This window comes from Schistosoma mansoni, chromosome W (assembly GCF_000237925.1).
Source record: "Schistosoma mansoni strain Puerto Rico chromosome W, complete genome".
NCBI lineage: Eukaryota > Metazoa > Platyhelminthes > Trematoda > Strigeidida > Schistosomatidae > Schistosoma > Schistosoma mansoni.
This window is the reverse complement of record NC_031502.1, coordinates 48,379,323-48,394,142: the sequence shown is the minus strand read 5'-3', so window position 1 is coordinate 48,394,142 and position 14,820 is coordinate 48,379,323. Positions and strand designations below refer to the sequence as shown.

At 33.2% G+C, this 14,820-nt stretch overlaps 1 protein-coding gene across 1 annotated transcript; it reads right to left on the bottom strand.

The window, feature by feature from the left end:
- Positions 1-5,333: 5,333 nt before the first annotated feature.
- On the bottom strand, positions 5,334-13,383 carry Smp_161070 (hypothetical protein; the record flags this gene model as incomplete). The annotated part of the gene is made up of 4 exons (XM_018789968.1): positions 5,334-5,666; positions 6,916-7,029; positions 11,435-11,560; positions 13,129-13,383. 4 exons carry the CDS (start codon positions 13,381-13,383, stop codon positions 5,334-5,336), a joined length of 828 nt encoding a protein of 275 aa, XP_018655358.1.
- Between the last annotated feature and the right edge of the window lie 1,437 nt (positions 13,384-14,820).

Here is a 14,820-nt window from a genome sequence, read left to right as displayed (position 1 = left end):
CCACAGCATAACGAAATGAAATGAATAACAGAGAAGTTAACATGATCTGAGTAAAAATGATTGTCAGAACAATGAGAATTCGGTTTTAAATGACAGAATGAAAGTATGTATATGAAGGAATACTGGAGATTAAGATCTATAGGATGATAAAAAGTAAATGCTACTCATACTGTTTTGGCTGATTCTGAGCTATGTCACTCAACATCAACCACCGATCGGTATTGCCACGTGAACGTCAAGCAGATTGTTTTCATCCATAAAAAAGGTTCAGACAGTATCAGTGACCTACTGAACTGATGCCGCGTCTTGGTTCGGACACCCTTGGCGTTCTCCCTTCTTATGCCTATTGCAGACAGCACTGTGAGTCAAGTTGGGCTGTGGCAGGGCAGAAAACCTAGAGACTACCTTCAACCATCTTACATCAAATCCATTCTCCATTTTAGTGACTGATAATTATAACCTCAGTAGATGATTGGACACATGATCAATTATGAATTTTTAAATTTGGTTGTTTGATATTTTAGAATACTTCAAAAGAATATTTTGGACGAAAGAAGGGATGAATGAGTAGTAATGAATCAATGACCACGGCAGCCCCAGGTGAACCAAAGGTTCTTTTTGTGTACGCAGATTAGAGTGGAGACGACAAATAGCTAATACTTCTGCGTAACGTAAAAGTTTGCCTTCTGTCTAATTATCATCGTTGAGAGTATTGCTCGTTCAGGAAATTTTATGAGAAAATAGAACAAGTTTAAGGAATTTTGTCTTATACTCTGAGCTGATATGTAAATTTGAGGGTCTAAGTAACTGATCAACATGGTATCAGTTATTACGTATGATGAAAGTATCAGAAGCACGTTTCAAATAAAACGTTTATTTTATCGCATACTTGAGTTTGGTTTTTTTTAATTTGTACTTAAAAAATGTTAGTTAATATTAGGTCAAGAGGACTGCCCATAGTTAAACTTTCTGTCCCTCTATAATACTTCACATTAAATAAACAGGGAAAAAATTTCGTGTATAACAGATATGATTCTACCAGCCTTCTTTCGGAAAGTTAATCTTATCAGCGTAACCACATACACTATATCAAATCTTTTCTGTTTAGACTTTGGTAAATGAAGACTACACTGAAAGAAACCTTTTACTTTCTTCTCAACTTGGTACCACCTATTCTACTATAAAAAAAGTCAAAACTATCTCTCAAACTGTGTACGACTACTTATTTCCTTACAGATTCGATCAACTGAACAAATCATAAAGCGAGCTTACTATATACTGAATTACTCATTAAAAAGACGTGTAATGTTGGGTTATACATTTAAGGTAGACCATGCATCTTTCTTTGGCACATACATATAGTTAAACTTTAAATATCCACAAATTGATCATCCATTATTTGTTTAAACTAAATTATTTCATTGATTCATTAAAATAAAAGAAAGGAATTTCAAACTGTAGTACTACTTATTTACTTACGACTGTTACTCCCGATGGAGCGTAGGCCGCCGACCAGCATTCTCCAACCCACTCTGTCCTGGGCCTTCCTTTCTAGTTCTATCCAACTGCTGTTCATTCTTCTCATGTCTGTCTCGATTTCTCGGCGTAATGTGTTTTTTTTGGTCTTCCTCTTCTCTTTTGGCCTTCAGGGTTCCATATGAGTGCTTGCCTTGTGATGCAGTTGTGTGATTTCCTCAATGTGTGTCCTATACACTTCCAGCGCTTCTTCCTCTGCTGGAATCTGGTTCGTTGTCCCCCACAGTGGGTTGTTGCTGATAGTGTCTGGCCATCGGATCCGAAGTATCTTGAATAGACAACTGTTAATAAACACTTGTATCTTCTGGATGATGGCTTTCGTAGTTCTCCACGTCTCCGCCCCATACAGTAGAACTGTCTTGACATTTGTATTGAAAATTCTGATCTTAGTGTTGGTTGACAATTGTTTTGAGTTCCAGATGTTTTTCAGTTGTAAATATGTTGCTCTTGCTTTGCCTATCCGCGTCCTCACATCTGCATCTGATCCACCGTGTTCATCAATAATGCTGCCCAGATATGTAAAGATTTCCACATCCTCCAAAGCTTCTCCGTCAAGTGTAATTTCATTGGTGCATATTGTATTGTATTGGAGAGTCTTGCTTTTGCCTTTGTTTATATTGAGACCTACTGCTGCTGAGGCTGCTGCTACACTGGTCGTTTTCTCCTGCATTTGTTGTTGCGTTTGTGATAGAAGAGCCAGATCATCCGCGAAGTCTAAATCGTCAAGCTGCATCCTGCCTGTCCACTGTATCCCGCGCTTTCACCCAGATGTTGACGTCTTCATGATCCAGTCGATGACCAGGAGAAAGAGAAAGGGTGAGAGTAAGCAACCTTGCCTAACACCGGTCTTTACCTCGAATGAGTCGGTGAGTTGCCCTCCGTGGACGATTTGGCAGTTTAGTCCATCATAGGAGTTCCGTATGATATTGACTATCTTCTCAGGCACGCCGTAGTGTCCTGTCCACGCTGTAGTATTAGTATACTTTAATTATTTATTTACATGTAATACATCGGAATACATAAACAATAATTTTGAATAGACAATACAAGGTTCATTTATTTATAATAGAAATAATTTTAAGAATAGTCTGTACATTTAAAAATTTCGATCTTTGTGTTAATAAAACATATGAATTGTTGTATATGAAATGGTTTGTTTCAAATAATGAAAAAAAAGGAAAGAGTTGCCATGGCAACATCTATAAACCAAGAATGAAGTATATAATTAAAGACCTTTGTTCATAATATTTTGTTAAATATATATAATCAGAATATATTTCATGTATTTAATGATGATGACAATGAGAATAAACAATGTCAATTAACTTATAATGAAGGAAGAAAGGTGTTTTCTTTTTTTTTCTAAATATAAAAAAGAGAATAACTATCAAATTACTTCCATAAATATGCATATCTTTGTCATCCAACATGGATGAACTTTGGAAATACAATAATCGTATGATAAATATAAATGAATGATGCGTTGAATGTGTTTTTGATTGGTCTGATTATAATTATTGGCTTTATTCAGTATTATATTTTGGTACAATATAGAATTCTCAGCACGAGGTATTTCAACAAGTTTCTTTTACAAAAAAAGGAAAGAAAAGGATCTGAACCTGTACAACTTTTCGTATTAGAGACACGTTTAAGGACACAGGTTATTGACTAGGTCAACTCGGATCGATTAATACTCAAAAAAATTTTTTAGTAATCCGTAAAACATATTCAAGAAAAAAACAAAGTAAATGAATGTAATTTTTACTAAGTTCGTTTCCTAGCTATAAACAATTATAAGTCTATTATAAGCAAAGATGGATAGTGGCTAGCAGTGGAATCCAGTTTGACGCGCGTTTCGTCTTATTTGGGACTCGTCAGCTGGATGTACCTACATTTCAGAGTTGATGTTCCCCCTAGTTGGTAAACCATGATTCGAAACGATTGTCATTCACTGGCTTCAGGATTCCGAGAAGATGAACAGCTGGGAAGCAGAATTCGTTCACCGACTACCATGAATTTACTCCACAAACTTGTGTATTAGACTCATATGCCAAAGGCTCGCCAGTAACCACCTACTTTGCATTAGGACTTTGATTAGTTTCCCAACCCTCACGAAAGTAATGACATTCACCTCTAAAATCAAATTAACTTTATCTATCCCTTAATATGCTCTCTATTGCAATCCAATATTTAAGCATCTATAACTGGGAACGAAGGTGAAGTTACTGACTCAATATGAGACAAATAAATTATCAACAATTGGAGATACTGGAGATCCTATGGCTACTTCATTTTCCGATTGTTACTCATTTATGTCCCATATTGAGTCGCTTATTTTTGCCAGTGCCATCAAACCACGCATTTGGATCAGATAAGTAGACAAAAAGCCTAATAATCCTGTAGAATCGCAAAATCTACAGGTTAAATCAGCAAAAGCAGTACATACTATTTTCAATAATCAACAAATTAATATAACAAATATCAAAATAATTGGGAAACGTTTTTGCAACTACGAACAGAGGCGATTAGCCGAAAAAGTCTTATAATATGTTAAATCCCTCTGTACTCAATAGGAAAGAAGGCCTGAATATTCATCCGACCCGGACTGTTTACCCAAACAACCACATCTGATCTTATTTATTTTCCACACCATCTAAACACACATTTGATTTTAACCCCACTGCTTTATATAATAAATACATACATTTATCAAACCCACATTCTGATGCACAAATTAATAATGTCAGGTCATACAAACTCACCCTAGCCAAGAACAACTTGGCATACTCAAACTTATTATGGTTTTGATTATGCTAACAATGTTCTACATTGTTTCGTTTGTCCAATTTAAACTTTCGCTAGTTTTTTTCCAGTGTGCTCTGAAGAAGTGGCTTACGATAAGTCACGAAACGTTAGAAATACAATTTTTCTACTCATTGGGAGCTCACAAAAAACATAGATTTACTATCCATACAATAGATATGTTCATGTTGTATCCCGTGGAGAATTATGAATAGTAACTTTGAAGACTATTTATAGACCAATGTGATATGTATATTTCCTATTGCATAATTGCTAATTAACTCAACTATTCATATTCATGTTCCTTTTGTTATGAGCTTTATTTTGACCTATGAACTATTACTGTACGATTTACCATTCTTGAGTTATCCCCAGTCTATTAATTACTGTCTCCCCCTATTCACAACCACTTTGGGCTGAATCTTATACAAATGTTATTTTCTATTTCATGGTACGATGTGGTCAGTTTGTTTGGTATATAATCCAGTATGTTTGAGAATAATGATTCATATTACAGAGCCTGTTATTGGTGTTCTGGACTTAATTGGCTGGGTTAGGCAGATAGCAGGACTGGTAAGTGCTCAAGACCGCTCACTGCTCTCTGATAGGTGTTTTTATCACGTTCATATATATCAAACAGGGTACTAACCCAATCGATATAACAGTTCAATTAGATTGTTAACCAATTTTGCAGTAAAATCTCACATAAACCTGTAATGTTAATCAGAAATAACAATCAATATTAGGAAACAAAACAAAATGTTATATTTATTAAATGCTCATGTCATTTCCTTCTTTTACATGCTGAATTCTATGGGAACCATTAAGCTTCTCAATAATATAAATATGTGTATAGAAAAATATTATAAATATATTTTCATTATTGTACAAAAGCATAAACTGTAGATCATAAATAGAAAACAAAAAGTGATCCGTATAGAAAAGAAGTTAATATCATTACATTGTATTGTATTCTATTCTTTCAGTTCATATTATTACACATCTGAACATAAATAATTTGACCAAATAGTCATTTGATGTATTCTACGATGATTGGCGGTCTTATCAGTAGGTTGATGTTTTCCTGAATGTATTTGTTGTAAAGATGGTGATGTTGATTGGATCTGTGATACACTTGTATTATATTGATTATCTATGTTTGTACTAAAATCTTCTTGAATTTTATTAGATGAAGAAGCATTTATAGGAGATTTTGTATTATTATTATTATTATGTAGATTGTATAAAATAGAAATTGAATTAGCCAACGATAATAAACCATCAGCATTTTGAGGATTTATAATGGATTCAGTAGAAAATAGATATTCCTGTTTTTATAAGAACATTTTCATAAAGAAAAACAAAACAAGAAAATAAGTTCATTTACAGATTGTTTCGCCTTTTTTCTTGTTTAAAATATAAAACAAACATTATTGCCTAGATTTCTATTGTTCTTTTCAGTGGCATACTTACTCTAATTGATCTGATTTATTCTACAGTGTGGTGTTGGCTACTTATATCCACATCAGTAGTATATAACGATGTTCAGGCATAGAATGTATGTCAGTCGAAGATCGATAACGGAAGAACGGGAACGAAACGCAATTTGTATAAAAATGCATGAACAATAATAATAAGAGACGATGGACTGTTATTTGCAGAAGGAACAGTCAAGATTGAGACAATTGATTGATAGTTTGCAAATTAACTGTTTACTGTATTATTATCAGATTTTAGTAAGATAGTCTGTAATTTTGTGTCTAGATATATTCGATTGTCCTCACTCGTCTTCTTGTTCACTACAACATTGAAGCACACTTTGTTTTCAAGGCGGAATTTCCAAATAGAATTATAAACTATGACACTTATTTTTGTCATATTTGTTATTACATTTCATTTATAAACAAATAAGGTATATTACAGGTAATTTTCTAACATAAAGATTTCATCTATTTAAGAAATAATGTAGACTATCAATAGGATAATAAATAAATTAGTAAACTTATTTACAAAGTATATAAGCCGCTTCCAACTAAATAAAACGAGTCTTATTCTTTACTGTTAAATTTGTGTTATTTCTGAATCTTTAAAAAAAGACGTAAATAGTTAAGTAACCAACTTCATATAACTAGGAAGTTATTCATGCGTACAATCACAAATTTATTGGATTTGTGATATAGCATAACCATTCAATGATGCAATCCTGACGAGTCCCAAATAAGATGAAACGCGCGTCAAACTGGATTCCACTGCTAGCCACTATCCATCTTTGCTTATAATGTTTGTGAATTGAGGCTATATCGAGGCAATACGCACAGTATGCACGTATGCCAATTAGAGACTGATCAATTGCAGTCCTAAACATCAATGGGAAGGTTCAAACAAACAATACTAAGTGAACTTTCAAGCATTTGGTCGCTATATAGTTCGAATAACATAGTATAATCAAAATACCCAAAGAAATGGAAACTAAAATTCATTTAACTAGAAGACTTTTAGAGAATGTTATCATGAATATTCTAGATTCCGGAAAATAAATAACTCATTTTTGACTAAGATTATTATTTATAATCTTACTTTAGGTACACCATAACGATATATTGTAGCACGACAACGTCTTAAATTTCGACGATAAGATTTGACTACTTCATTTAACATATTATTACGTTGATCATTTCTAGGTAAACAGATCTAAATCAAAATGGGAATGAATTGAAAATTTATGAAAGAACAATATAAATGAAACAAAATTCTAAGAGAAATTCATGATAAGTTAGAATTTAGTAATGTTGAAAAGGTTAAACAATAAAAGATGCATAACGTGACATCTATTGAACTGAATGTATACTGTGGGTAATTTTACAGTATTAGGAAATTAAGAAAGTGAAAATGTGTTGTGACTATTAAAAGAATAGGAAGGCCGTATCCAATTCGTTACGAATTTATGTCCGGCTTTTTATCACGTGAATTATCCACCAATCCGAATACGACTTGTCTAATCTTAACACTGTACCATATCAATTACGCTCGACCAGTATGAGCAGTCTAGCATCCTTATTGGTCCCTTGTCCGCCTAGCCCTTCCAATTTAGTCCAGAACACCAATTGCAGCTTCTGCTATGCGAATCATTTATTTCAAACATACTCAGTTTATATACCAAACAGATAGACCACATCACACCATAAAATAGAAAATAATATTTGTACAAGATCAAGCCAAATGTGGCTGTGAACGTGGGATACAATAATCAATAAACTGAATATAATTTAGGGACAGTAAATCGTATAATAATAATTCATAGGTCAAAATAAAGCTTGTAATAAGATGAATATAGATATACACAAACTTATTACTTAATAGTTAAATAGTGAAAAAATATACAGAATAATAGTCCAATAATAGGTCCTGGGAGTTACCCGTACTTATGTCTTCGCTAGGATATAACAAAATGTATGCATACATCCTCAGTGTAATCCACTACGAAAAAATAGTAAACAATTTTTAAAGGTAATTAGATGAAAATAGCATGCCATAAATATGGATAAGATCAAATTGAAAACCTTCTGAGGTTAACACTACACCCTATCGATCGTACAATATACTTTTCTTGGGAAAAACCTACAGGATATACAGTATCTTGTACTCTGTTGCACTTAAATTTTGAAAAACTATGTTTTGCCTAAAGTAAACTATCTAACATTTGTTTTAATAAATTGTGGAGATTGTACAAAATTTAGAATAGATGAAGTAGGATTTGTGAAGATATCTGTTAAATTTGAAGTGAGTTTCTATCTTTCTGCTGAGAGTCAATAGCACGTCGGATAGCTCAGTAGTAAGGTCTCAAACTGTGTGAAGTGTGTTAGAAACTCACAGGGAGGATCAATTCTATTAGGATTACATTTAAACTTTATTGATTGGTCTCAAATGGCAGGAAATCTAGACCCAGGATTTAATAGTCAACTAACTATCTCCAACCAACATCCCGACATAGTGAATGAGACGTCGAATCACTCAGACAAGTAGCCCCAAAGGAACTTAGTCTATAGAATTTAATTACCACTAAAAAATCAGACAAATACAGCATTGTGTCAGTACTCAGTGATCAATCAATTAAAAACTAACACCAGGGAGAAAACTACTGAAAACGCCTACGAACTGTCGAATAGACTCAAATAAGCAATAAAATGGCTATTCAATGCTGTTTATGTTTTTACCGATCATCCAATTAACATCAATGGACAATGAAAAACTAAGTTTATACTCAACTATTTTAATAAACCTTCTATTCTAATCCTAATCATGTACTTGATACTAATTAGATTGGAGAGATAGAGAGACTCACCAATAGAAAGCTGGCTCAGTATTCTAAAGGTTTAGCGTTAGCGCACGAGAGTGAAGGCCATGGGTTCAAATCCCCAGTGCGGAATCATATATGCGCGCTGCTGTGCAGTCCCATACTGGGACGAGACGGCCATCCGGTGCTCCCAGATTTTCAACGATGGTCTAACATTGATCCATTCATGATCTCAATTAATAAAAAAGCAGCCAATCGATCATGTAATAAACTCTGAATGAACAGAGTTAACATTTACTACTGCGTTTTAGTATGAGATAGTGAACGGAAGTTCTCTGACCAGAATCTCAGACAAGAATGCATCATAATGAATGACTATTCACTTATTCTTACAAATGCTATCTGGATATTCAGTAGTCAATCGGTATACATACACAAATATCAGTTTATGTTAAAGCTGAACTAAAATGTATTTTATAAATTATTATTGAGGACAGATTATAACACATTGATTGAATACCTTAAATTCGACAACACAATTCATACTAGCTGACTTTTTAAGACTAACCTATCTAACATTGTGTGTGATAAGAGGAATAAAGACATAACCTATTGGAGTACGAATGACATATGGAATCGACTTTTTACCAATTTTCTGTAACATGAAATTACATATTGATAAGGAGTTTTAGTGACCCGGAAATTTGACTCCAGTTAGATCATTTCTGATTGTTATTGAATGATTGCTGTCAAAATATACCTGCTGCCAATCCTCGTTTATAATCATCGAGTTAACTCGCGTTGGTGAAGAACGGAATTAAATAAGTCAAACACAAGAATGAATTTCGAATATGTGTATTTCATACAATCGTTGATCCAGACAAACGACCAAAGAAGCGAAGAGAAGAGAGTGAAGCGAAATGACGAGAGGTGGAGGAGTGTGAGTTAACTCAATTTAACCAAGCCTGAATCGATATTTATAGTCAGACAAAAATAAGGTACAGACATATGATGAACAAGATAAGAAATGCACACATATACACTTACATGAAAACAGTCAAGGTTGATAAGCAATTAATTAACAAGGTCAAAATGTGATTTAAGAAGAATGAATAGATTGATCTGTCCAGAGGCTATGTGGGCTTGACATAGCGACGGGCACTACAGAGTAATTGCATAACTTGGTCAATTAGTTATATCCGTTAGTCATAGATGCCTGATCGTATGACACTGAAAGTGTATTCATATGGTAGGTTATCGATTAAGTTATGATACATACTACTTAGTTTAAATCATATAAATCTAACGGTAAATAAATCATATAAAAAGTGATGTATTCAGGTATCAGTTTCATTAATTCTCTTAGGTCAAATCCGTCCATAATATCAGTCTTCGTATTCACACTACGTGTCGTTGAATTTAGGGTTTAAGTGCTAAGCACAAGTCAGTCAAACGATTCTGCAGACACAACAGTGACAGATGTAACAATATGTATTTACAGTTCTTAACATTTTGTCGTTTATAAAACAATAGCTATGATAATAATAGGATTTGTTTTAAGTGAAATGAGCAGTAAGTATTAAATTACTTAATAACATCTCTACACGATTTCATATATGAAAAAATGTGATTATTGTAAGTAGATTCCCTTGAATCATCAATTGAAAATAACACCGTTGGACGCCGGCTCAGTGGTCTATCGGTTAATGGCTCTGGCTCGAGACTGGCAGATCCTGGGTTCGAATCTCGCTCGCGAGGCGGGATCGTGGATGCGCACTGCTGAGGAGTCCAATAATAGGACGAAACGGCCGTCCAGTGCTTCCGGGTTTTCCATGGTGGTCTAGCTTCAATTGACTCACGCTTTCAACTATGAAAATATCTTAGTTCTATAGGAAGTCAATCACAGCTTCAATAACTCAGTGGCAACGTCTCAGTCCACGAATCTGAGTGATAAAGGTTTGAATCCTAAAAGAAGCATCTTTTCTCTCGAGATTACAAGCACATGTTGCTGACAAATGACAACTAGTACGAAACCTAGCTTTAGTGTTTCCTGGTGATTGACTCCAACCATCTGACACAAATTATGGTTTATAACTTTTTTGAGTTAACACATTCAGTGAAAATAGACTCAATTTATCAGTATAAATAATAAAATTAATTATAATAGGGTATCATATTTAGGTCAATAAACACTCATATTAATTCACTCTTGATATATATATATATATATATCGATAGCATTTGATCAGCACTAAGAAGGACTTGACACGCATGACATTGATCACCACCCAGTGATCAATCAATAGTGAAAGATAGAAGGTAACTAGCAGTGGAACCCAGGAAGGACGTTTTGTTTTATTTGAAACTTGTCTTCTATATATACCTGCTTCCCTAACTTAATATTTATTATGGTATTCGAACCCAGTGTCTGTGCAGACTGTCTCAAAATTGCCATTAAATTACAAACCAGTAGATATCTGGACTCAGGAATTTAGTGGATAACGCGTTGGAGTTTGCAGCGAAATGTATTGCATTCAAATACCGGTGTTTGCATCAACTCCGATGCAGGTACGGTCACTTGAAAAATCGTAAATAGGATGAAACTTGCATCTGAGATTCCACCTCTTGCCACTATCCGTCTCTGCTTAAGATACTTTTGATAGATATTGTTACGTGTAATAACAATTCAAACAATAACTAATAATTTTTATTTAAAGAATAGAGAATGCAACTGTTTTTCAGTAAATGGGATAAACAATCAATTCAAGTAAATGAATGAGTTACATATTAAAATAGACTCACTTTAATATTTGATGTTGTCCCAATAAATTTATTCAGTAATTGAATTAAAATAACACCAGTACTTAATTCAATAATTAAATGTTTTGGATTAATTGGTAGACGAATATTTAATTCTTTATCGATTATCTATGAAAATTATAATCAATAAGAAAAATTACATAACAACTATTGAGAAATGAATAAAAATAAATAGAATCTATTTTTTAAAAAAAAGGTTTATCATCATTATAATGTCTAAATATGGAAGAGTATATACAAGGTATTAAGAAGAAATGGTTTTGATTTTTCAAAATCAATGGGATAGTCTTTTATAGATCACCACTTTTCACCCAGTATTCGGTTACCATGATACCCATAAACTTTTTAATAAAGAGAGCTTTTTTATACGAATAGATGATGCTGAAAATAAATGATAAGTTCAAAATGCCTTAAGATACCACCTATAACTAAAATTGAAAAGTTAAAATAGCAAATAAGATCCCTGAGAGTATGTAAAGAGAAAACCAAAATAACTAAGACTTGACATGAAGTCAACGAGTGTTACTGATATTGTAGCAACCTAGGACACGAGTGAGGACATTCGAATGCATTTAGGCACAAAAGTACAGAATATCTCACTGAAATCTGATAATAGTACAGTAAACAGTTAATTTGCAAACTATCAATCAATTGTCTCAATCTTGACTTTTCCTTTTACAAATATTAGTCCATCGTCTCCGATTATTATTTTTCATGCATTTTCATACCGATTGCGCTCCGTTCTCGTTCTTTCCTTATCGTTGTTGTACTGAAATGCATTCAATGCTCGACCATCGTCATATACTACTTATGTGGATATAGGTAACCCACACCACAATATCAAGTTAATATTCAAGGGTTTAGATGTACCGATTGGTAGCTACATAATAAACTCAATTTATGGTTAAATATCTAAAAAGAAATAGCCTAAAACTCGTTTCATATGGAATAACTCTTCATCTTCCCTTAAGTTTGAGTTTGATGATGATTACTATTAAATACATTTAGACTCTTTAAACTTATTTCGTTTTACTCTAATCATGTTTTCTGTACGTCTAGTGCATGATTAAAGTTTCTTTATTTCAACTTCTATCTCTCGACGATGATTTGTAATTTTTTTAAGTTTGCGATCGGACTGATTTGCGATATTTTTATAATACACAATCAAATCTACGTGAACTCAATGAAACGCACGACTGACAAACAACACGTAATCAATAATCTCAACGCAATGAAACGTAAAGATAAACTAGGAGTTCAAGGGAAGCATAGTGCTCAGAAGGAAAATTTATAACGGAACAATTATTTACATATAGCAATCAACAATGACCATAGGACAAAACAGAATTAGTAAACTACAAGTGAGAACAGCTAATCAAAAACAGGAAAGGTTATTGTTAAAATATGAACGGACAAAATGTTATTGCGGTTATCTATACGTGTAAGAACCATCATTTATTAGCAACATAACAGATAACAGAATCATAACAACTTGGATAGGTCCTAGATCTTATTTGTGCCAGATCTTATGTTGTTCTGCGAGGAAAGACAAAAAACTGACAAAAAATAAAATCCATAATACTAGGAATTAAGGTATATATATATAACTACTACAAACAATGATAAAATCAATATGTGTTAAGAACAAAAGAAGGAATTAACTCATTCTGACTTACTTTTCTTAATTGATGAATTCTAATCAAATCATCAGAATTCAATTCCTCCCATTTAACGATGTCTTTAGGTGAATTCATTTTCATATACTCCGATGTATTTATATTCTGAGTTTCACCTTTCCTACTGATATCTTTATTTGAATAACCAGTAGAAAATGCTACATTGGAATCTTGACAATGTGTATTTATTTGTGGTTGATAATTATGGGAAGTTTGAAAGTTTTTAGGTAATTTTAAAGTACATTCTGAAGGCATACACAAAGCAACACCAACACGTGTTGTTTTATTAGATATATCTTTATTATATAAACCATTTTGTTGAGGATGATATAATATTTGTGTATGATTTCTTTGTTTAACCAATTGTTCATCAATATGATATTGACTTAAATTTTGACAATCATATCCATTTGTTTGAGATATACTATAACTTTCTGATAAATATGAATCTGGTGTTATATAACCAGAACTACAATAAAATGTTCTATCATGTTCTATCTAAAATTGAACATAGTCGAAATGAATATTGAGCAGTGAGGATGTTAAAATAAACAATATAACGATCAATAATATTCTATATAAAAACTGTTAATATTTTAATGAAAACATTTAATGTCATGATAATATATTTTATATTATCAGGAGTTTTCGTGGAGATTTCAGTGCTTTCATAGTTGAAAGCGTGAGTCATTTGAAGCTAGACCACCAATGAAAACATGGAAGCACTGGACGGCCGTTTCGTCCCAATTGTGGGACGACTCAGCAGTGTGCATCCACGACCTCGCCTTACGAGATTCGAACCCAGGACCTACCAGTCTCGCGCCAGAGCACTTAACCGATAGACCACTGAGCTGGCATCCGATGGTGTTAATATCTAACTTCAACCAATCCACGAAGTTAAGCAACCAATCACCAATTGTCTTCAGTGGTCTAGCTTCAGTTGACTCACGCCTTCAACTATGAAAATATATTTTATAGTTAACACATTGTACAAAGAACTCCTAGTGAGAGTTTAAAAAAGACTGATAATAAAAATGGAGCAAATAAGGTTTTGAGTTTATTAAAGATAGCTATATTAACCACATATATTTGCAATTGAGAAGATGCTTGTAAGTATTTATTATGACACTCAGTATCAAAATGAGAAACAGTGATATGAAGTTAATTAGAAACTAATCGATTCTCATATTCAGGAATCATCCGTCAATGAATTATTTCTTTTTTCAAAAAGATTAGTGATCGTAAATATCGTCAAGTTTTAGAAAAAAAATACTCTCAAATAATGTTCATGGTATGTTATACATTTACCAATATTTCGCTAAATAACCTCTGTTTGTAAAGTGTAACCTTGATACAATCATGTAGGTAATTTCGTTATGAACTTATATATATACTATACTACTTAAAACGATGAAATCTGAGAATTTAACTTCAGTGCATATTTTGAGCGAAGATGGATAGTGGCTAACAGCGGAGTCAAGGACGCGCGGTTCTCCTCATTTGAGACTCGTCAGCTGGATATACCTTATAGCAGCTCAGATACAATTGAGTTTGTTCACATCTAATCTGGCTAAGCCCTTTTGTTAGCTTATTTAATGGACAGTCATTCATACAACAACAACCTATCTATACCATTGTACTTTTATTATATACGCTTGAACATTGCTTGCTGCCTACGCATGTATTCATTCC